The sequence below is a fragment of the Bombina bombina genome, chromosome 2 (assembly GCF_027579735.1).
Source record: "Bombina bombina isolate aBomBom1 chromosome 2, aBomBom1.pri, whole genome shotgun sequence".
NCBI classification, from domain to species: domain Eukaryota; kingdom Metazoa; phylum Chordata; class Amphibia; order Anura; family Bombinatoridae; genus Bombina; species Bombina bombina.
The window spans coordinates 969526994-969552358 of record NC_069500.1 but is presented as its reverse complement, the minus strand read 5'-3'; the positions used below and the strand labels follow the sequence as shown (position 1 = coordinate 969552358).

Sequence of the window (25365 nt, the reverse complement as noted above, 5' to 3'; positions counted from 1 at the left end):
TGCCTTATTGGGGGCCATCTTGGGTACTGGCAGCTGTCTGCCAGTACCCAGTTTGCAAGAAAAATTGTTTTTTTTTTAATTATTATGTTATTTTTCTGTAGTGTAGCTTCCCCCCCCCCCCCCACAGACCAATCCCCCACCCCCTGACTAATGTATTTTATATATATAAATACTATTTTTTTTAACTTTTAATACACCTTTTTTTCTGTAGTGTAGCGGTTCCCACCCGCTCCCTCCCCGTGTACGCGCCCGCCCCCGCCCTCCAGTGCACGCGCGCGCGCCCGTGCGCGCTTCCGATCACCCCCGCCCACGATCCCGCCCCCCTACACATCATCAAGGCCATCGATGGCCGCCACCCGCCTCCCGAACTGGCTCCCACCCACCAACAAATTTAGCCGGTGATGTCCGGTGCAGAGAGGGCCACAGAGTGGCTCTCTCTGCACCGGATTGCTAAAAAAGGTTATTGCAGGATGCCTCAATATCGAGGCATCACTGCAATAACCGGAAAGCAACTGGAAGCGAGCAGGATCGCTTCCAGCTGCTTTCCAGACCAAGGACGTACGCCACACGTCCTCGGTCATTAACTGTATTTTTTTTAGGACGTGTGGCGTACGTCCTTGGTCGTTAAGGGGTTAAACAACTTTACAATTTACTGTTATCATCAAATTTGCTTTGCTCCCTTGGTATTCTTTGAGGAAAGGTAAACCTAGGTAGGCTCATATGCTAATTTCTAAGTCGTTTAACTGCCTCTTATCTCAGTGCATTTTGTAAGTTGTTCACAGTTGGACACTGTTAGTTCATGTGTGTCATATAGATATCATTTCGCTCACTCCCGTTGAGTTAGTTAAGAGTCAGCACTGATTGGCTAAAATGCATGTCTGTCAAAAAGAACTGAGATAAGGGGACAGTCTGCAGATGCTTAGATACAAGGTAATCATAGAGGTAAAAAGTATATTAATATAACAGTGTTGGTTATGCAAGACTGGGGAATGAGTAATAAAGGTATTATCTATCTTTTTAAACACTAAAAATTCTGCAGTAGGCTGTCTTTAAAAAAAGAAGGAAAAATATGTCATTTGGGAATGGGATATGAAAAATGAAAACAGGAATTCCAGTGAAACCAATGTCATAATTGTGCTCTTTGAACGCAAAAGGGTTAATGTAACAGAAACAACACATAATTCCATCTACATTCTTTTTATTAGGTTGTGTGTACAATTGCGCGTTGGACACAGCAAACGGTATCTCCGTAATGCTCTTCCCGAGAGCCTAAAATATCAGCCTTCTTACACTATGTAGAAATCCAGAGTCAGTTGTAATAATGCACTTCTGTCTAAGCGTGTAGTAGTTTTAAATATTGCGCTTCTGTTGAAATAACAAAACATCTTACAATTAGTTTACTAATTTTCAGAATCGCGTCAGACTGGAGTACTAATCGTAAATTAATTTTATATTAGGTAAATATTTATATTTATTTGCCCTTGTCAAAAATGGCGACCATAATTTAGAGAATATGACGTAACTAATGCGTCCAGGAAGTTGTGTATTCCACTATGCACGTTGTTTTGTGAATGTTGCACCGCAGTAGACGGATTTTTTGCAGCTGTTTTGCGACCAAATGATTGCATTTTAAAGCAAGTACATTATTGTGGGGACATTTTATTTTTGCTGTTACAAATAGGCTGCCTATATATTACGTGTAACCTGTCCTGTAGCTGTCCACCTCAGGGTATGCAATATTTGTTAGAGCATACCTTCAGTAGCGTGTTGAGGAATTTAAAGAGATCATTGCAACGTTTTACCTGGCAGTCCTCTTTATTAGGTCAATGTAAGCGCTGTTCATACTGTATTTACTCCATATAGCTCACGAATAAAACTGATTTTTTTAAATAAGAAATGTGAAGAAAACATGAACTGCCAGCCATTGTGTATTATTACTACTTGTATGAGACTATGTAACTTTAGATTTGCATTTTGCTATGTGTCAAATTATACTGTTCACCAATTTATTGCTTTATAAATCGACCTGTTTGTCTCTAACATAGTAACACATAATTAATTGCAGTTTTATTCAAAGGAAAGTGTTAAGCTGCTGTTTATATAAATAGTTTACAAGAATTGCTAGGCTCTTTCTTGTTCTTGCATAACCTGTATATTCCTCCTGCACATTTAAAATGTAAAACTAGAGGCTTGGGCAACATGGTGGCTTAGAAGCTGTATTTGCGAAGTAATTAGAGTCTAGAAAAGTGTGATGCTGACAGCTTATTGTTTTTCATAGGAGAAACTAAAAAGTTACTTATGTGCACAGTGCTTTGGTCTAACGCATTTTCTTTAAAGGAACATTATTTAAAGTCAAAATTAAACTATATGATTCAGATAGAACACAATTTAAACAAAACTTTCCAATTCACTTCCAGTATAAAAATGTGCACAATCTTTTGATATGCACACTTTAATGCACCAGCTCTCACTGAGCAATTGCTAGAATTTGAAATATATGCATTTTGTGATTGACTAATGGCTGTCACATGATCCAGAAAAAAAAATCTACCACTCATTTGAAATTGACTAAGTGTCTTTTTATTATTGCATGGTCCGGTAAGATATTAGTATGCTGAGCTCACAGACAGTTACAATAATGAGCTTTTTTATGATTTTAGGTGTAAAAGTCTGTTGTATGGAACCTCCACATTTAAAGCAATGTCATCAGAGTTTCTGTGTAAAGAAGAATCCAACAAAAAAGAATGCATAACTGCAAACAATGGTGAAAATATTAAAGATGCAGACAATAGTCCGTTAATAGAGACTAATGCTAAGGCACAAGATGTTATGTCAAAAAGACAAGCAAAGAGACTTCTAAAGCAAAAACAATGGGAAGACCAAAGAGACCTCAGAAAGTAAGTATGGAATGTACTATCTGCATAGCGTGATGTAGTTCAGTGTTTAACTAATATAGAGCAGCAGTAGTAGATATATATTTTTTTTCTTCAAAATACTCTATCAAAAACATTATGATTGTTTTATATCAATGATATATTAACATTAATCATCATTTATGTTGCAAAAACTAAACGTGTTGGCTAAATCATTATTTTTGCAAGATAAATCAGATTATTATATCTTTACCATCAAAGCGTTCTTTGACTTTTTTTATATTTACTTTCATTTGCTTCATGTAGCTAATCAGGATCTTCTGTATCTGAGCAATAACAGGGCTGTGCAAAACAAAAAAGCATCTGGAAGGCTGACACACACGTACACACCTCTTACAGTAAAAAAAGTTGTAATGTTATATAGATGACAAAAGTTTGTAAAATCACTAAGGCATACAAAAGAGTGATCTTCAGAAAAACATATTTAACTCAATACATCTTATTTTCAAAACACAGAATTTGTGAAGCATTTTAAAATAGCATATGTTAGATGTAAGACAGAACAAACATGTAGTGAATGTAAAGAATGTTTGTTTTTTTCTTTAAAGGGCCAGTCAAGTAAAAAAAAAAACTTTCATGATTTAAATAGGGCATGTAATTTTAAACAACTTTCCAATTTACCTTTATCAACCATTTTTGCTTTATTCTCTTGGTATTCTTAGTTAAAAGCTAAACCTAAGAGGTTCATATGCAAATTTCTTAGACCTTGAAGGCCACCTCTAATCGGAAAGCATTTTGACAGTTTTTCACCACTAGAGGGCGTTAGTTCATGTCTTTCATATAGATAACATTGAGTTCACACACGTGAAGCTCCTAGGAGTGAGCACTGATTGGCTAAAATGCAAGTCTGCCAAAAAAACTGAAATAAGGGGGCAGTTTGCAGAGGCATAGATACAAGGGAATCACAGAGGTAAAACGTGTATTATGATAACTGTGTTGGTTATGCAAAACTGGAGAATGGGTAATAAAGGGATTATCTACCTTTTTAAACAAAAATTCTGGTGTTGACTGTCCCTTTAACTGTACACCAGAGAGTTTTTGTCTGTCATCACCTTAATGAAGAAATTTATGTTTTCTCTGGCTTTGCACATTTTACTTTATACTTTTCACCCTATACTGTGCTGAAATGTCATAATGTTCACTCAGCATTTGTTTATGTAAACCACGTAGAATGGCTTGGGCCATTATGTTCTAAAAATGACCTGCTCTCATTATATCATGTCATTTTACAATTAGCAACCTTGCAACTCTAAAGTAGCAAACTGCTTGCCCAGAGCAGAAACTGACAGTGAGCCAATCGGTAGCGGCAATGACTCAGCTGGGTTGTGCAGCTACCAATGTTGATTGGGTCAGAGTCGGTGTCTGCTCAGGACCAGCAGTTCTCTCTGGTTCCTGGGCAGAACTTTAACTGTGTCTAACCTCTTTGCAAGTAATTTTTCTTCTCTAGTAGCCCTATAAATGTAACGTAACCAGAAGAGGGTCCTGGACAGAGATAAAGTATGTTAAGAGCCTGGGCCCACTAATTGTCAGGATTTGGGAAACTAACTAAAACCGCCACATCAAAACAAGGTTCATTTTATCAATACAGTTTTTCTTTTTAACAAAATGAATGGCCAGCTAGTTAGTATATAACAAAGCTAGACATTTGGTGCAAATCTTTATTTGGGAGATAAACTGATACTAGTGTACAATTGCAATGTTATCTTTTTTTATTTGGAACATTAGGCAGAAGAGAAAAGAAAAGAGACAAAAAAGGAAACAGGAGCGACAAGCAAATTTGGAACAAAATGTAGATAGTGACTCCAGAAAACGTATCCGAAGAGAGATTCAACCTAGCAACCTTCGACTGATTGTAGACTGTAGCTTTGATCATTTGATGGCATTAAAGGTAGACTATATTAGTCTATTTCATTTGTTTATTGCATCAACAGTATACATTTATGTATTTGAATGAATAGTCTTGTCAAAATTAAACTTTATTGATTCAGATAGAGCATGACATTTTAAGCAACTTTCTAATTTACTCCTATTATACATTTATCTTTGTTCTCTTGGTATCTTTATTTGAATGTAAGCTTAGGAGCCGGCCCAGTTTTGGTAGTGCTTGCTGATTGGTGGCTACATTTAGACACCAATCAGAAAGCGCTACCCAAGTTCTGCACCAAAAATGGCCCGGCTCCTATGCTTATATTCTCGCTTTTTCAAATATAGATGACAAGAGAACGAAGAACAACTGATAATAGGAGTAAATTAGAAAGTTGCTTAAAATTGCATGCTGTATCTGAATCAAGAAAGTTTAATTTTGACCAGACTATCCCTTTAACACGTCATTAAGATTTTGTTTCCTGTTTATAACCTAGGATGTAAAGAAGTTAAACAAGCAGATTAGAAGATGTTATGCAGAGAATCGACGAGCTGTACATCCTGTTCAGGTAAAAGCAGTTTTGTGTAAATACGAAAAAACTCTAGCCAAATTATACATATTCCAAAATGTCATCTTCTGTGGTACTTTATCACGTGAGAAAGTGGTTCAGTGTTCTCCAAACACAGATGTTAGCGCTGTAGATAACACAAATAAAGACTTTATTTCCACAAGTGTTATAAACATCAGGGATGGATATAAAATAAGCTCAACAACTAAAAATTGATTTCTTAAAGGGACAGTCTAGTCCAAAACAAACTTTCATTATTCAGATAGGGCATGTCATTTTAAACAAGTTTCCTATTTACTTCTATCATCAATTTTGCTTTGTTTTCTTGGTATTCTTAGTTGAAAGCTAAACCTAGGAGGTTCATATGCTAATTTCTAAGCCCTTGAAGGCTGCCTCTTAGCTCAGGGCATTTTACCAGTTTTTCACCACTAGAGGGTGTTAGTTCATATGTTTCATATAGATAATACTGTGCTCATGCACGCGTGGAGTTCCTAGGAGCTAGCACTGATTGGCTAAAATGCAAGTCTGTCAAAAGAACTGAAATAAGGGGCAGTTTGCAGAGGCTTAGATACAAGATAATCACAGCGGTTAAAAGTGCATTAATATAACTGTGTTGGGTATGCAAAACTAGGGAATTTGGTAATAAAGGGATTATCTATCTTTTAAAACAATACATATTCTGGTGTAGACTGTCCCTTTTAAAGAACTGTGAACAAAATGATCAAACAGGATTAAACGTGCATATTTTTAAGATAAGACATCTTTTTTTTCGCTACTTAATCTTCCAGACAATTCTTCAAATGCAGACATCATCACTCCAAATAATAAATATAAAAAAATGCATTTCCATATGTCTTAAAAACATCATAGAATATAAATGTAGTGTATGCCTATTCTGAAATATTTACCAGTTCTATACTTTATAACGTTAATCGTGATGTCTTTTACGAAGGTTATGGACTTAACAACAGAACGCACCAGTGTGTAACTGGAGAGAGGCACTGACACATTTTATATTTATAATTAAAAGTGATATACTATTTCATTAGTGGTTATACTGAGTACATTTTATGTAGTTATTTTGTTGTTAAACAGTACTAGGAAATTATAAATTGTTTAAGCTTTGGCCTTTCAAAAAATGCACTATTTTAGGACACACATACTCCTTTTATTAGACAGGATAAGTTAGAAAAAATAATAATATAGATTATACCAAGACAATAGACCAAGTGACTGACTAGACACCCATCAATGAAGAACAATGACACTGAGATATAATAACTGTAGAAGAAAATGTTCAAATTTAATGTAATTGAGTACCCAATTTATTATGGCTTGTTCTGTATTTTGAGACTATGGTTCATAAACTGAGATGTCTGTTACATAGCTATGATTTATTAAGGTATAGAATCTCATTTACGAAAGTCCGGATGGACAAGGTTCAGTTCCGTGAACCTGTTCACCTGGCATTGCGGCCCGAGCAGGGACTGTCCATCACCTCATTCGAACTTGTCCAGACTTTCTTATGCGAACCTGCACCGAAAGTGCTCCAAAGCTGCATCCGCAGCTTGATAAATGGAGCCCAAAGTGTTGATATTATGTTGTTACCTTTTTAAAGGAGTCAAAATTAAACTTTCATGATTCAGATAGAGCATGCAATTTTAAGTAACTTTCCAATTTACTCCTATTATCAATTTTTATTTGTTCCTTTCGTATCTTTATTTAAAAAAAGCTGAAATATAATTTTAGGAGCCAGCCCATTTTTGGGTCAGCACCTGGGTAGCGCTTGCTGATTGGATGGCTACATTTAGACACCAATCAGAAAGTTCTACCCAGGTGCTTAAAGTGAATGTCAATTTTTCCGGTTTGGATGATATAGTTATGTAGACAATCATCCTATTAAGCATACCGCCACAATAATTTTTTACTAAAAGTAATCCTTTATTTCTAATTTCATATCGTAAATATGCTTAATTTACTTTACCCGCTCCTCCCACTCACTGTTTCCTCATTCTCCTCCATATTACGTAAACAGTGGTCCCACCTGCTGTTTACGTATCGCCAATGCGCGCTCCCGTTTACTATTGCCATTGCGCATGCGTTACTCCGGTTTCCGCTGTCAAAAAACATAGTATTCGTTGAATGAGTCCATTCAATGAAAACTATCGTTGCGAAGCGGACAGTATCTGCTAACACCTCAGCCTGTTATACCGCCAATTAGCAGAGAAATACGTATCGAGTGTAAGTCACTTTCTATAATATAAAATCAATTACTTTTCTCAAACCATCTAACTGTATTTCAAAGTACTTATATACAATGTACAATGTACTTATATACGGAGCCCTTTCATATCAACTTACAGAGTGCTGAAATAGTTAGGAAATGACAGGACTCCGTATACTGTTCTATTGCGCATGCGCGAAATGTGCACGAGCTGACGATAAATTAGCTTTCAACCAGAATCGAACGCATGCGCGAAAAGGACTTCTTACGTCATTCTAAGGGGGTGGGTCCCCCTGTGGTTAGAGACGTTATTGGCTAGTAAGACGTCCGTTATAAACAACAGGAACGGAGCGCGAATGCCGGGTGGAGGATGATAATAACGAGAAACAGGATAAATTAGTGAAAATAAAGGTAACGATTGAAAAAATTAGCAATTGATGAATGAAAGTCCACTTTTTTATTAACATTTGTTACACATATATTTAGACAGGAAGCTGACTTTACATTCACTTTAACCAAAAATGGGCCAGCTCCTAAACTTACATTCCAGCTTTTTTAAATAAAGATACCAAGAGAACGAAGAAAAATTGATAATAGAAGTAAATTAGAAAGTTGCTTAAAATTGCATGCTCTGTCTGAATCGTGAAAGTTTAATTTTGACTTTACTGTTCCTTTATGCTTTTTTTATGTTCTATGACAAAATTCTAAACTGGAAATGGACATTAAACTTAAACGGTCAGTAAAATGAAACTTCTATGATTTAGAGTGACATAGGATGCCATTTTATACAACTTTCCAATTTATCTCTTATTTAGGTTGCTTCTTTCTCTTGGTAGCCTTTGCTGAAACGTGTACCTAGGTAGACTCAGGAGCAGCAATACACTACTGGGAGCTAGCTGCTGATTAGTGGTTGCACATTTAGGGCTCTTGTCATTTGCTCACCAGATGCGTTCAGCTAGCTCCCAGCAATACAGTGCTTCTCCTGAGCCCTACTATACAACAAAGGATACCAAAAAAATGATGCAAATGTGATAAAAGTAAAATGGATAGTAGTTTAAAATTACTTGCTCTGTCTGAATTATGAGCGTTTTAATTTTAACTCTACTGTCCCTTTAATATTTAATTCCCCATAAAATTATTTAATTATGCTTTTTAAAAACTTTGCTGAATATTTTTTTATTTATTTTATCCTATTTTCCTGCAATTTAACTCTGAATATTGGTATAGCTGGAGTGGCTCCTGCAGATTTGAGATATCTCACCCCATGACATTAGTACACAGTGACTGCTTGATCAGTGCTGGAGCTTAAAGGGACAGTCTACAATAGAATTGTTATTGTTTTAAAAGATAAATAATCCCTTTATTACCCATTCCCCAGTTTTGCAGAACCAACACAGTTATATTAATATACTTTTTACCTCTGTGATTACCTTGTATCTAGGAACCTTCTGGCAGCCCCATGATCACATCACTATTGAGTTGCATTTAGTATTGTATTGTGCTAAATCTTAAATAACTCCCCGAGCGTTAACAAAGTGTTATCTATATGGCCCACATGAATTTATCAGTCTTTTGTTGTTAGAAGCAATTTTAAAAGCATGTGATAAGAGGCAGCCCTTAAAGGCATAGAAATTAGCACATGAGATTACCTAGGTTTAGTTTCAAGTAAGAATACCAAGAGAACAAAGCAAATTTGATGATAAAAGTAAATTGGAAAGTTGATTAAAATTACATGCCCTATCTGAATCATGAAAGTTTAATTTTGACTAGACTGTCCCTTTAAGTATAACCACAGCAAAAAGGGAGTAACTTATTTAAGGCTTTTCAAGGGAAGTGTTGACATTTTTAAATGCTTTAAAAATATTTTCTTTTCTATGCAGACATTTTTAATGCAGTGCTTTATTGATGCACAATTACAAAGAAAATATGAAAAAGAAATTTGAACCCTGGTCTATTATGCTTCTAACCTGTATGTCTGTGTATATGCACAGGGCCACCACTAGAAATTTTTGGGCCCCTTAACAATTGATCAGGGTCCCCCACCCCTTTGACATGTGCAATATTTGACCCCAGTGACTAAAATGTATATGTACTTTATTCTTAAGTGTAGTCAAACTTGTAAATGCTGTGAATGTAGTAACACACAAACACAGACACACTCATACGCTGAAACACACACTCACACATAAGGATTCACATATAGACACTCTAGCAGACACACAAAGAAACACACTCAGACACAGACACCCACACAGACACTCAACTCTTGTTTACATTGACCTGACAAATAATAAGGTAGACTACAGTTTTGTCAAAAAAGGAGATTTCTAAGACAAAATATGGAGTTTTGATTATCCATTTGTCAAGGAAGATGACAACTAACTGATGATAACAGCATGCAGTGGCTGAATGGAACGGCCCTGAACTGCCTAAACAATAATTTAAAGGTTAAGTGGTGGATTGGCGACTTCTGAAAAGGTCTCATTAGTCTCAAAGTCTGTAGAAACATGTGAATAATCAGTAATAAGGTGAAAAAGTCCTGAAAAGGAACAGACAATCGACACACACAAACTCATACACCCAAGGAAATACCCACAGAGACAGCCTCAGAAAACATACAAAAACACACACACACAGAGACACCTACAGAAAACACACAAAGACACACACACACCCTCACAGAGACACCCGCAGAAAATGCACGAAGACACACACAGAGGCTCCCACAGAAAACACACAGACATACATACATACATACACCCTCACAGAGACACCCACAGAAAATGCACAAAGACATACACACACACACACATCCTCACAGAGACACCCACAGAAAACACACTGACATATGCACACACCCTCACAGAGACATCCACAGAAAACACAGACATTCCATTTGAGGATGCCCCACAAATGCTCAATATGGTTTAGGTCTGGAGACATGCTTGGCCAGTCCATCATCTTTACCCTTAACTTCTTTAGCAAGGCAGTGGTTGTCTTGGAGGTGTGTTTGGGGTCGTTATCATGTTGGAATACTGCCCTGCAGCCCAGTCTCCAAAGGGAGGGGATCATGCTCTGCTTCAGTATGTCACTGTACATGTTGGCATTCATGGTTCCCTCAATGAAGGTCTATTTGCCAAAGACAACCTCTAGATATGATGCTGAGCATGTGCACTCAACTTCTTTGGTTGACCATGGCGAGACCTGTTCTGAGTGAAACCATGGCGAGACCTGTTTTGAGTGAAACCTGTCCTGTGAAACCGCTGTGTGGTCTTTCCCACCATGCTGCAGCTCAGTTTCAGGGTCTTGGCAATCTTCTTATAGCCTAGGCCATCTTTATGTAGAGCAACATTCTTTTTTTCAGATCCTCCGAGAGTTCTTTGCCATGAGGTGCTATATTGAACTTCCAGTGACGAGTGTGAGAGTGATAACACCAAATTTAACACACCTGCTCCCCATTCACACCTGAGACCTTGTAACACTAACGAGTCACATTACACCGGGGAGGGAAAATGGCTAATTGGGCCCAATTTGGACATTTCCACTTAGGGGTGTACTCCCTTTTATTGCCAACGGTTTAGACATTAATGGCTGTGTGTTGAGTTATTTTGAGGGGACAGCAAATTCACACTGTTATACAGGCTGTACGCTCACTACTTTACATTGTAGCAAAGTGTCATTTCTTCAGTGTTGTCACATGAAAAGATATAATAAAATATTTACAAAAATATTAGGGGGGGTACTCACTTTTGTGAGATACTGTATAAATAAATCATATCTTGCAAAAGGGCACCTACCATTTTTGTATTGAGGAGAAAACATTTCTGCATGATTTTAAATATAGAATTTATACAGCATTGTCAAATAATCATAAATACACTGCTGCATATTGCTAAAAATGTGTTTTTATGGACCCCTGGCCCCACCATACAACTACCCCACTGAATTTACAATCCAAAATTGCACCAAGAAATAAAAAAACATTTACTAAGTCCTACCTCCTCTGCAAATTAAAGTGATCTGCCGTCTGACTCGGGCACGCACTGTACAAAATTTAGTGCCAAGTCTGTCTTATGCTGTGCATAGTAGTTTAGTGCACACATTTAGAAATCCTCAAATGCCAATGCTTTACTCCTTGTAATGACATTTCCCGCACTCATTAGCACTTGCTATAACGCCCTCTGGTGGCTGCCAAAATAAAAAAGTCACCCCTTTCACCCCCTGACGGCTGCCCTGTATATGCATGACTAGATGTACAGTGCAATTGTTTTTAATAAAAGGGAAAACACTAGTAAAATGTGTAAGACTATTGAAGTATCTTCATCAGTATTGGATAACAAGTATAACTTTTTTTTCCCTTTTTAAGCTATATTTAACCAGTCATGGTGGCCAGCTGAAAAGTAACATGGATGAATATGACAAAGGATGGATTAATTGGAAGGTATTTTATTCTTATTACCTGCTTTAAAAGCTGATTGGCAATACTATCAGTGTAGATTACAGATTGTTTTGCCACATACAGTCAGAGAATACTTGCATGTTAACCCCTTCTTATTGCTCATGCCAGTAGAATAAAAAAAGGTTAGACACTGTTCTTTCCACCTTTTTAGATGTTACATTGTTTAATGTATATATTAGTCTTCCTTTAAAGGGACACTGAACCCACATTTTTTCTTTCATGATTCAGATAAAGCAAGCAATTTTAAGCAACTTTCTAATTTACCCCTATTATCAATTTTCTCTGTTCTCTTTCTATCTTTATTTGAAAAACAAGAATGTAAGCTTAGGAGCCGGACCATTTTTGGTTCAGCACCTGGGTTGCACTTGCTGATTGGTGGCTAATTGTAGCCATCAATCAGCAAGCACTATCCAGGGTGCTGAACCAAAAATTGGTTGGCTCCTTAGCTTAGATTAAAATAACGATAGCAAGAGAACGAAGAAAAATTGATAATAGTAAATTAGAAAGTTGCTTAAAATTGCATGCGCTATCTGAATCACGAAAGAAAAAATGTGGGTTTAGTGTCCCTTTAAATACCGTGTTGTGAGATTGTATGCTGAGGGTTTATTTGCTCAATCTTTACTTTAACAAAAATGTCGTTATTTTGGTTTGTTTATCAGATATCAGTTTTATTTCTTGATTCTCATGTATTTGCTTGTGTAGCTGCAAGGCTGTATTACATGTTATGCTCTTTTTATAATCTTTACTTTGCCTTGATAGGTTTTCATATTTTGTTTATAGATCCATTTTTTGTTAATGTAATATTTTTAGTTAAAGGGACAGTCAAGTCCAAAAAAATGTACATGATTCAAATAGGGCATATTATTTTAAACAACTTTCCAGTTTACATTTATCACAAATTTTGCTTTGTTCTCTTGGTAGGCTCATATGCTACTTTCTTAGACCTTGAAGGCCACCTCTAATCTGAATGCATTTTGACAGATTTTCACCACTAGAGGGCATTAGTTCATGTGTTTCATATAGATAACATTGAGCTCACGCACGTGAAGTTACCTAGGAGTGAGCACTGATTGGCTAAAATGCAAATCTGTCAAAAGAACTGAAATAAGGGGGCAGTTTGCAGAGGCTTAGATACAAGGTAATTACAGAGGTGAAATGTGTGTAATTATAACTGTTGATTATCCAAAACTGGGGAATGGGTAATAAAGGGATTATCTATCTTTTTAAACAACAACAATTCTGGTGTTGACTGTCCCTTTAAACAAAAAACAAAACAACAAAATAAATATATACATATATGTATTTAAAATATGTGAATATAAAGGCTCCTTGTCTGTCTGTCTTGCACATTATAGCCCTAGTGATAACAAATATTTCTTGAAAAAAACAGTATTTATTAAGAGCTAACCAAATATGGAGAAACAGAAATGTCTTCATTTCTTGATCTAAATTTTGTTTTGCATTAACATGCATGTATATATATACACACATACCCCATCTTACACTTATCTTATTGGTATGTGGCATCTTAGTATAGTCTTCACATTCCTGTTACTTTTACCTTATCAGAAATAATGGGTAAACACAATGAAAAACATTTACTCTTAAAAAAAATACCTGTTATATCCTATACTGCTGTTAGTTACTGATATAGGGATAATCAAGGTGATGCTGCTGTTTCATGTCTGGGGGAAAATATTTGTAATGATGCTTATGCTTTTAGAGTCCCTATGTATAAGAAAATTAAAGTCTTTGTAAAGTGCTACATGCAACAGAACACACATCAGAAAAAAATATGGCCATATGCTTTAGGCAAGCTGTTTATCTTTTGATGATACTTGTTTTAACTATTGAAATCCCTTGATGTTTTTGTTCTACTTTTGTCATTATGTCATATCTGATAAGCAAGCTCATTGCTCCTGTTGTGGAAAGCACAAACATTTATGGTCCATTTGATGCTATATTTCCAGCTATGTGTGTGACCCTGGTTGAAACTAGAGTGCTTCTAATTCAGGGCTACTTTCTAAAAGTCTTGCGTTTCTTAATGTTTCCATACTCTGCACATAATAAATCAGGAATTGTCTTAGTGACTGTCATATCTGCCGCAAGGCTGACTCCTATAGAATCCCCATCTTGACCACAATTCCAGGAGTTTAGGATGAAGATAAGCCTTACAGAATCAATTCATTCAAATATTTCCCTGTTGCCAATAAATATGCAGACACTCATAAGAGCTAGTCTTTTTTCCTTCTGCACTTTCATTATGATCTGCAGTATGCAGTATACACTTTATGGCCAAAAGTATGTGAGTATGTGGACACCCCTATTAATTGTTGAGTTCATGTGTTTCTGCCACACACATTTTTACCAGGTCCTTAGAAAAACATTGACAGTACAATTGGTCATACTGAAGAGCTCAATGACTTTAATGTGACACTATCAGGGTTGATGAAGTGCCCATTGGGCAAGAACAACGTCAGATTGTTGGAGTAGACAATCTCCTGGATTTGAAACTGAGACAATAACGCTTATTTTACAAACTTGCACATTACTGTCTACATGCAGTTCCTTCTAGTTGCAATGAATTAATGCTACAGGATACAAAGACATTTTAGACAATTGGGTGCTTTCAACTTTGTAGCAACAGTTTTGGGAAAGCCCTGCATGACTGTGCCCTGCGCACAAAGCAAGGTCCATAAAAATATGGTTTAACAAGTTTGATGTGGAGGAACTCGAGTAGCCTGTGCAGAGCCCTGACCTAAACCCCACTGAACACCTTTGGGATGAGTTGCAATGCTGATGGTGAGTCAGAATTTCTCATCCAACATCAGTGGGGGTAAACTCCATATTAATACCCATGGTTTTTTGAATGGCAACACAACTCAAAAGAGCCATCTGCAGGGGAAAACAGCGGCTAAAAGGTACCTTTTCAATCTCATCTAAATCTGGACCTGTGCAACTAGATACTAATAGGAAATAAATTATTAGTGTGATTAATAGCCATAAATTTGCATGCAGCCCTTTAAGCTTCTAAAATATTGATCTGAGGCCCCCATGTGTTAAGACATTGGCCATCACTTGTCTAAAGGATTATCCTTCATTGGTTAGTTACATTTAGAGATTTATGATTTAATTTGCATTTTTGTCTGCAATTGAACAGTTAATTTAAATATGTACAAATAAATCTTAATATCAGCTCATCAAACACAGCAATCTCCTCTTTTTCAGGATATCTATATAAAATCTGAGCACTATAAAGACCTTATGAAGACAGAAGATTTAGTTTACCTTACATCTGATTCCCCTGAAGTTCTCAATGAACTTGATGAGACTAAAGCTTATATTATTGGAGGCTTGGTAGACCATAATCATCACAAGGTAAATACTTTACATGTTGTTGGGTTTCAATTAACATTTTTATATGGTTAAAATATTTAGTGATTCACATTTAAAGTCCATTAATTGCCAGTAAGTGTCATTGTCTTGAGTTATCTGATTTTAAAGAAAAGATAAACCACCCCATATTGTCTCACATCACTACCTCTGTATTCAAAACCTCTATTTTCTGCTACACCTTTGACTTGCTATCATCAATTGCTCTATCGTCCTATTGGTATTTTTACTGTATATAAACTACCATTTTCATACAAACACATCACACTGAACCTTCTGTGGTATTTTATTTTTCTTTATATTATTATTGCACTTTGTAAAATTAAAACCATCTACTTACTACCAATTGTGCTAAAGACAGCACGTTGATTTACTTTTAAGTTTGTTAATATTAGTGTTGTGTAATACATTTTTTATAAATTATTTCAATGTCTCAGCAGTACAGGGGGAAAAAAACGTTTTATTCTAACTTCTTGGTATCAAAAAAGTTTTGGATTTTGCAATATTTGCATCTGTAAAATAGGACCGTTTGGAGAGGGGATTGAGACCAAGTGTAAACAACAATATCTTATGTATTTTCATGTGATAATACAACTTATATATGTAACCTAAAATAATAATAATTTTGTACACATAGTACAGTCAGAAAGCATACTGTAATCAGAAAGGTAGTAATTGTCGTTGTTAAATAAATATAGACTGTCATTTTGCATTTTAGAACACATAAATCAAACCATAGACACAGGCAAAGAAGATTGTGACTTACAGATAGGGTAAAAAAGTAATATTTGATAATTTTATTGTTAAAACAAATATTAAGAAGTTTGGATTTCAGAATAAGTTTGGATTTTGGAATTCCAGATTTGGAGATTTGTACCTGTATATAGCTTTATACAGCATGTGCCCTGTACACACTTATTCAGTCACTGCTCCTACTTATGTTAGCATTGACTTCATTTGCATCATAGTCGGCTGTCTGATCAGGCTTACTGTTTGACTGATGCATAGGGTACTTGCAGCATATGCGAATGTCAATGAAACAGTAAAAAATCATTTTTGCCGACACACTCCTCCTCCATTATGATTACTTGTCAGCCAGCAAACCATACAAAAGTCCCCATGTGTGGTGTCAAAAGATCCCAAAACGATAAAAGCAAAAGCTATTTTGCATCAGCTAACCATGGATTAAAAAAATAATATTTAGCTTTGGAAATGCACCAACATGTATAAGAATAAAATATCATAGGACATCAAAGGGTAGATACAGCCAACATTAAAGGCAGTGTGCAGACATCTTGTCCCATATTCACTGCCCTGGTATGCCTCATTGAACTATAGATGTAGATCCCTGGCTTGAGAGCAAGACTATATTAGTGACCAGTAGTACTGTATCTGTGACAATAGTAGCTAAATGTAACATACTTAAAGGGACATTATACACTCATTTTTTCTTTGCATAAATGTCTTGTAGATGATCTATTTATATAGCCCATAAAGTTTTTTAAAAAAAAAAAAATGTATAGTTTTGCTTATTTTTAAATAACATTGCTCTGATTTTCAGACTCCTAACCAAGCCCCAAAGTTTTATGTGAATACTGTCAGCTACCTTCTCCAGCTTGCTCCTGTTTGTGTAAAGGGTCTTTACATATGCAAAAGAAGGGGGAGGGGGGAGTGTCTTATTTGCCACTTGCAGTGGGCTTTCCAGCTACCTTTTCAACAGAGCCAAACTGACAGCTTCTAAGTAAGTTTTTAAACAGTTTTATACTGGATTTTTATATCAGTTTCTGTGCATCTTATTCTTTATAGTAGTGTCTATTACATGCAGTTATATGAAAATGAGTGTATACTGTCCCTTTAAAAAGGAAAAACCATGAAAAAAAGAAACCTTTTACATTTAAGTGCCTGCATAGAAGCTTGTGAGGAGTTAGACAAATCCTGTTTGTTAAAGGGACATTAAACATATTGAGATGGTAATATAAAATGGTAAATTGTATATATATAAAAAAAAAAACTTTGAAATATATACTTTCATTATTTATTTTGTCCCCTTTTCCTGTAATTCCATTCTGAAATTGTGAGCTTTCCAGTTGCTGTTAGAAATGGAACTGCAGAACACTGTTATATTCCAATAGACACAGTTATTGTCTACACACTCTATTGACCTATTTATAACTGTCTCTAATTGGCCACAGCAGAGAAGGTAACCTAACTTACAACATGGCAGCTCCCATTATTTTGTAGACACTAACACTTTACACTTATTTTTGTCAATAACTAATGAAACTTTAAAAAAAACTAGTTACATGTTATCCTCAGACTAATCCTTTCTTTGAATGCATCATTCTATCTATCTAGTGTCCCTTTAAGCAAAAAACCCAGACATTTAAACTAGCATGTATTTATTTTTTAAATTATTAAACAATGTATATTTAGTAATTTCATAACTGTAATTCTTGGATCACTGAAATTATACAATAATTTATAGTAGCAACATTTAAGTTCTTAATTCAAATGTGTTGTGATGAATCTTTTATTATATACATTGCATTGTAGGGAATCACATACAAGCAGGCACTAGATCTTGGAATAAGTCACGCTCAGCTGCCCCTTGGAAGTTTTGTGAAAATGAATACTCGCAAAGTACTAGCAGTTAATCACGGTGAGTTATTACAACATTAATCACCAAGAGGTTAGGAAAAACAGCACACCTTCTTTTTCTGTAGTGGGGCACGGAATAAAGGACTTGCCAGGTCCCAATCAATCCAAGTATAAAGAATATTCCAGCCTCCAATTTTCTTAAAAGACCTTTATTTCACATAGGGTCCTGGGTAGAAAGTTACAACGTTTGAAGCCTCAACAGGCTCTTAATCAAAAAGAAAATTGGAGGCTGGAATATTCTTTATACTTCAGTTATTACAACATGTCATTTATTCATTTATTTAGTTTTGAACATGTGAGCATGGGCACAGAAAATCAAGGAAGCCCAAGGTGCATTTGCCATTCAGAAATACATAGGATCAAGTAACAGATTTACATAAATATGTTTATATAGAAACATAACTAATTCTTACATAAAGTTGGTGCACTGCACTAATTTCAAAAAAATTGGTTTCAGCACCTAATAAGAAAAACACAATTATTTATTTATATATATATATATATATATATATTACATTTTTATAGCCAGTAACGTGCAAATACACAGATAATTGTTACCATACTGTGCCATCAAAATTATATTAATTTCTTTGCTAATAGCAAAGTGACTTTGATGTAACCAAATATATTTCACACCCTTGTGTCACACCCCACATTCAAATGGAAATTCCAACTTTTTATTTATGAGATGGACTAACCATTTTTAGAAAATGATTATTATTTGCAGAAATATAATAATATAAGTAAACATTGCCCTATGGAATGCAAAAAAGTAAACAAACATTTCTGTGTCATTTTCTGAAGCTTACATTGTAAATAGCAGGATTAGTTTATTGTTTCCTAAATATTTTAAACACACATTTTATGGTCCATCATTAAAGGGACAGTCTACACCAGAATTTGTATTGTTTTAAAAGATAGATAATCCCTTTATTACCCATTTCCCAGTTTTGCATAACCAACACAGTTATAATAATATACTTTTAACCTCTGTGATTATCTTGTATCTAAGCCTCTGCAAACTGCCCCTTTTTCAGTTCTTTTGACAGACTTGCAGTCTAGCCAATCAGTGCCTGCTCCCAGATTACTTCACGTGCACGAGCACAGTGTTATCTATATGAAATATGTGAACTAACACCCTCTAGTGGTGAAAAACTGTTAAAATGCAATCTGAAAGAGGTGGGCTTCAAGGTCTAAGAAATTAGCATATGAACCTCCTAGGTTAAGCTTTCAACTAAGAATACCAAGAGAACAAAGCAAAATTGGTGATAAAAGTAAATTGGAAAATTGTTTAAAATTACATGCTCTATCTGAATCATGAAAGTTTATTTTGGCCTAGACTGTCCCTTTAAGCATCAGTTCACGTTCCCAAAAAAACACCAACATTTTGAAATTGAAATCAATATTATTCAATAACAAAAATTGAAAATCAGACACTAAAATGTATTTTTGTTATTTGCACCATCTTGCAATTTATGAGTATTTGAAATATGTCTAACCATAAAAAGATTCATTTTAAAATGATATAAAATTCTAATATATCAGAGTAGTGTTAGAGGGACAGTAAAATCAAAATCAAAAGTTTCATGGATCAGACAGAGCTTACCATTCTTATATTATAAACTTTGTTTCATTCTCTTGGGTATCCTTTGTTGAATAGCATACCCTAAGGTAGGCTCAGGGGCAGCAAGCAATGCACTACTAAGAGCTAGCTGCTGATTTGTGGCTGCACTTGCAGTGTATGCCTCTTGTAATTGGTCCACCCGATGTGTTCAGCTTGCTCCCAGTAGGTCATCACTGCTCCTTCTACAACGGATAACAAGAAAATGAAGCACATTCGCTAATAGAAGTACATTGTAAACTTTCATGCTCATACCCTTGTGCAAACCCATTAAAGGGACAGTCAACCCAAAAACCTTTTTAAGTTTTACATATAAACTTTCCATTAATCATCATTTACCAATGTAGCACAGTTTTCTAATATACTGTGTTTGCCAGTAAAATAACTTACTGTTCACGCCGCAGCCGTTTCAAAATGTCTGTTAAGCCCCTCCCCTTTTTTGTCATTAGTGACATCAGCATGTTCTTGTGATAAGTGTAATTTTTCTATCCTCCTCATAACCGGCTTTTGCCCATGCGCAATGCGCCTATTGTATTGAAGCCGGTTACGAGGAGGATAGCCAAGTCAGTGTCTGAGCCTCCCCAGAGCCCTGCCCCTGTGCCACTGCTGCTATTAGTATATCCTGCTCCTGTATCACTACTTTTAGTGAGCCCTGCTTCATGTTAGTGCCTCCTGTGACACTGCTGCTGTCAGTGTACCCTGCCGATATGTCACTGTTGCTATCATTAAGTTCCCCATGTTAGTGCTGCTGTCAGACTGCGCTACTCTAGTGCCACTACTGCTGTCAGTGAGCCCTGTTCATCTGCCATTGTTGCTGTCAGTATGCCCTGTACTTGTACCACTGTTGCTGTCAGTGAGCCCTGCCCCATGACAGTAAACAGTGTTGCTGTTACTATGCCCTGCCACTATGTTATTATACCCTGCTCATGTACCACTGCTATTAGTGAGCCGTGCTTCGGTCAGTGTGCTGTGCGCCTCCTCCTGTGCCACTGCTGCTGTTAGTGAGGTCTGCCCGTGTCAGTACTTCTTTCAGTGTGTTCTAAACAGTGTCATTCCTCTGTATTGCTGTCCGTATGCACTGCTTCTGTACGAATGCTGGTGTCAGTGCTCAGTGTTGCTGTCAGTATACCTGCTCCCGTGCCACTGCTGCTGTCAGACTGCGCTACTCCAGTGCCACTACTGCCGTCAGTGAGCCCTGTCCCTGTACCACTTCTGCTATCAGTGACTAATTCCCCGTGTCAGTAGTTAGTGTTACTGTCAGTGAGTCCTGTCCCATGGCAGTGCTGCTATCAGTGTGCTCCCCACCTTCTTACGTATATTTAATTCTCACAAACAAATCTGTACCTCTGACTATCTCTCCATGATCTTTCCTCTCTATGATCATAGCTCTATGGTCCTGTGAGAGTAAGAGGTTGCGAGCAGTAAATAGAGGTGTGATATAGCGGCAGGGTACACTGACAGCAGCAGTGTCACAGGAGGCACTAGCATGAAGCAGGGCTCACTAAAAGTAGTGATACAAGAGCAGGATATACTGATAGCAGCAGTGGCACAGGGGCAGGGCTCTAGGGAGGCTCAGACACAGACTTGGCTTCTTTGCAGGTTACTATTCTCCTCGTAACCGGCTTCAATACAATATGCGTGCGCAAAAAACGGTTACGAGGAGGATATATAAATTACACAGATCACAAGAACATGCTGATGTCGCTAATGACGAAAAAGGGGAGGGCCTTAACGGACATTTTGAAACGGCTGCGGCGTGAACAGTAAGTTATTTTACTGGCAAACACAGTATATTAGAAAACTGGGCTACATTGGTAAATGATAATTGATGGAAAGTTTATATGTATAACTTAAAACGGTTTTTGGGTTGACTATCCCTTTAAGCTTATTAAAAATATTTTTAAAATATAGCATTTCACAACATATATATTCCACACTCACTCAGTTATCCCATTTATTTTGATGTCTGTAATCATTTTTTAGTTCAGAGAAAACATTGCTAACAAAGAGGCTAGCAGTTGCTCCCAGGTATTCATTATTACTAAGGGTGATGCGGGAATCCAGACATGGACCCGTTGCTCAGTGTGCCTAGAGGGATATGGCTGCACCTCACTGACGAGGCCCACAATAGGCTGAAATGTACGTCTGGGGTTTTGCTGTTTCTATCGTTCAGAGAGGGATTGGCTGGTATTTCGGGGGTTGGACTGTACTGTTATGTCAGGATCAGACTGATATGCTACAGGAAAGTTCTGTGAAATGCACATGTTTAGCATAAAGGGTCTGCTTCTTGGGTGGTAACTAGCCATAGAACAAGCTATTAAGCTGTTGTTCGTTCCCAGGTTATTTATGCAAATTATTACTAAGACAATCACTTGACAGTTATACAGACATCAAACCACCTATTTGAATGACAGTACCTCACTCTTGTTGGGTTTCTATGGTGATGTGTAACAAAGACATCTTAAAAATCACCAGAAATGCAACCAATGCTGTAAAGTATTTGTCATTATTATGATAATCACCTGGCAGATGGATGTACACAAGGATTGTTAGGTTTGTCTATGTTTTGTGAGTGCAAACATAGGGGGATACCTGGCTTCCTGTTGTTCTGCCATGTGATTACTGTTGCTATGGTAATTCATTGACAGAAGGGGCACTTGTTTTGGGGTTCTGTTGTCACAATTAAATTGTAACCACTCCCCCCCCCCCTCCATATAGTAAATACATTATGAACTAAAATTGCAATTACCTTCTAGTGACAGGGCAAGCAGGACTGCACTCTTTTTTTTTTTTTTTAACTTGATTTACATACTTAATGCTTTATGGGGGGTAGCAGCTCTAAAACTGTCCCTTCTTCTTATCAGATACTGCATGGATTCTTCATTTTGGCATTTGATCACCAATAAAATGGTAATCACTTAAAAAATAAGAGTGGGTGTGACCCCTCATTTAAAAGATGGGAGTTCCTTCCACATAATGTGTGTCATGCCCCTCTTTATAAAATCAGAGGAAGAGATAGGGGTTCTTTAACTTTTCAAACAAGGGGTAACTGATTCAACTAGCACAAATGAGGGGAGATGGTAGCCTCCTCAGGTTAAACAGCACTTTAAATACTTCTGTACAGAATTGACATTTTTACAGCAATCCCCTGTATATTACAGGGGCATGGGAAAGGGCAGACTTCTCTCTTGTCACTGTAAATATTCTGAAGGCTGAGATATGGGTTGTAACTACCCTCTTAGTGATTAGACAGTGATTAAAGGAAGAATAAAGTCATTATTTTCTTTGTAGCATTTAGATATTTTAGAATGTATTAGTTTTCTGGACGGTCATTTGCTCCTGTAAAATGTTCGGGTCTGAGATATGGGCTTTTAAAGCCCTCCAGATGAAACTAAAGTAGTTTCCATTGCTGCTGGCAATGGGGATAGAGACTGAAGTCTCCTTTACAGGTGGTAAGGAATGAGGGACGCCCCTAGAGAATATTTTGTCATACTCCAAGCTTAGTGCAGAGGACGTCAGTGTTTCCTGTTACCATTTATTTATCCTTAGTCAGTTTCTACCTTTGTGTTGGTAAATATGCATTATGGATGCAGGGATCTCAAGGCAGTTTAAATTCTGTAAGATAATCAGATAGTCAGAAAGGAGTAAATATATATATGACATTTACCAGTAATTAAAGGGGCATGGAACCTAAAAAAATATTTTAACATCATTTTAAGGTTTTAATGGAGTCATCAACTGCCTTCAATTTCCAATTATATCTGTTTTTGTACAATTCTTCTTTTCCAAACCACTCATTATATAAGTCTTATCACGGAGATCTTGGTGACCTCATCACCAACGTCACCATTTTTTCTAAGATGGCAGCCAGATAGTTTGTTTATGACCGAACTGGTTAAAGTATGTACATCTTTGTTGCAAATGCAGATTTGACCGGCACTGGTTTTCTTGTGAATAGGCTGCCCATACTTAATGAACATGCGTTCTGGCACATTGACACGGCACATGCATTTCGTGAATCTGCCCTACACTCATTAATATGCTAAATAGTGTATCATTCAAACATTTTCATTGGCATTTTATATAAGGGGGTAGTGATTCTACGAAATGCAGTGATTTGAGCAAACTTTTTATATATTTTATGGGACATATGAGCTTCATTTTGCAACTAAAGTAAGTGATTTGTTTTGCCATATATCTTTAATCTTACAAGCACTAGAATTTAAAAATATGCTGAAACATATGTTCATAGCCTTTTTAAATACTGCATTGTTAATAATTCTTCTGCATAATAAATGTTTGTAAGCATTTAAAGCTGAAATTGTGTTGGCATAATTTTGTTTTGCAGTCCAGAAACATACCTCTTTAAAAGTTTCTTGACTATATCACATTTCAATTAGTCAATTAGAAACAGACATAAATGAGCTGCTATAATTATCAAGTAAACATGATGCACAATATTGTAGCATCTGCATTGTGGATCCTTCAGAATGCACTTCAATCTTTCTGGAAGATAAATTACAGTAAAGTAGGCATAAATACATAAAGTACATTACACAGTGTCTGAAGGATATTTTACTACATATAATTAATTATTTTATAGTGAATTAAGTTTTGAGTTTAATTTTCCTGTAGTGACAAGAGGCTTACATTACAGGCAGAGATCTTTTCATAATCTACTCTAAAATGAATAACTGACATTTGTTTAGTCACAAATTATTTTTTTTGTCCAGAGTTTCTAATAAATGTGAATTATTTATGCTTTGTGCTGCAGTTTTTGAGATCATGCTTGCTTATTTGGAGAAGAGAGATTGGAAGGAAGCCTTTTTCTGTGTCTTGCCTCAGAGGAAGGGAGCGGTACCACTCAGTGAGGCTAATGATGCTTCTGCCAAGATATCACCTGCCCAAGAAGATGCAGACGAGCCAGACACGGACTCCAGCTTAGACGAAAATGATGCAGCTAATACAGAAGGCCAAAAAGACGAGGAACATAAGAATAGTTGACATTCTACTGAATATGAACATTGTATTTTATACTGGTGTACCATGCATTGCAGTGTTTAGTGAAAAGATTGCATATTGCAGTCAGGTTTTTGGACACTGAACTTTTTTCAGTTCTTTTTTTTTTTAAATATTTTGTTGACATTTTAAAAGACATTGCAGTAAAATAAAAACTGCTTTAAATTATATGTTGAAGTGTTAATAATTGAAACAAAAACATAATTCAAAAATGCCATATTCAAAATAATCTTCTTTTTAATTAGCTTTTAGATTTGTTTGTAAAAATATCAAACATTTTAAACATATGCAATTCTTCAAAGGGACATTAAACTGCTGAGTACAACTACAGTACTATGGTTACTACTCACCATGTTATTGCGCCTGCAGCTGTCTTCAAAGTTGTCCTCTTATTTTAACCCCTTACAAGTATCAGTTAGTGAAGCTCTGCATCTTCACACTGGGCGCCGCCATCTTGGAGCTTTTATTTGTTATCTAACTTTTTTAAATTGTGTAAAAAAAAAATTGCAAAAATATAAGACTTCTGCTCTCTATTATGTGAGCTAAACTGAAGTGAAAGGTACAGCAGTAAAAAAACCAAAAAAAAAACCTGTAACATTACCGGTCTGTGAGTGCACTGCTTCTAT

The 25365-nt window shown here is 36.3% G+C and overlaps 1 protein-coding gene across 1 annotated transcript; it reads left to right on the top strand.

Annotated features, from left to right (window-relative positions):
• Positions 1-1540: 1540 nt before the first annotated feature.
• Positions 1541-24907, top strand: TRMT10A (tRNA methyltransferase 10A). Its single transcript, XM_053700793.1, has 8 exons — positions 1541-1634; positions 2661-2897; positions 4659-4821; positions 5294-5365; positions 11956-12030; positions 15277-15426; positions 17995-18100; positions 24495-24907. Exons 2-8 carry the CDS (start codon positions 2701-2703, stop codon positions 24722-24724), a joined length of 993 nt encoding a protein of 330 aa, XP_053556768.1. The 5' UTR covers positions 1541-1634; positions 2661-2700; the 3' UTR covers positions 24725-24907.
• Positions 24908-25365: the final 458 nt, after the last annotated feature.

Bases quoted from the DNA above. Each gene is read 5' to 3' on its own strand.
- TRMT10A (XM_053700793.1), top strand. From the start codon at position 2,701: ATGTCATCAGAGTTTCTGTGTAAAGAAGAATCCAACAAAAAAGAATGC. The intron at 12,031-15,276 runs GTATTTTATTCT...CCTCTTTTTCAG, and splicing joins AAGGATGGATTAATTGGAAG to GATATCTATATAAAATCTGA. The intron at 18,101-24,494 runs GTGAGTTATTAC...TTTGTGCTGCAG, and splicing joins AGTACTAGCAGTTAATCACG to TTTTTGAGATCATGCTTGCT.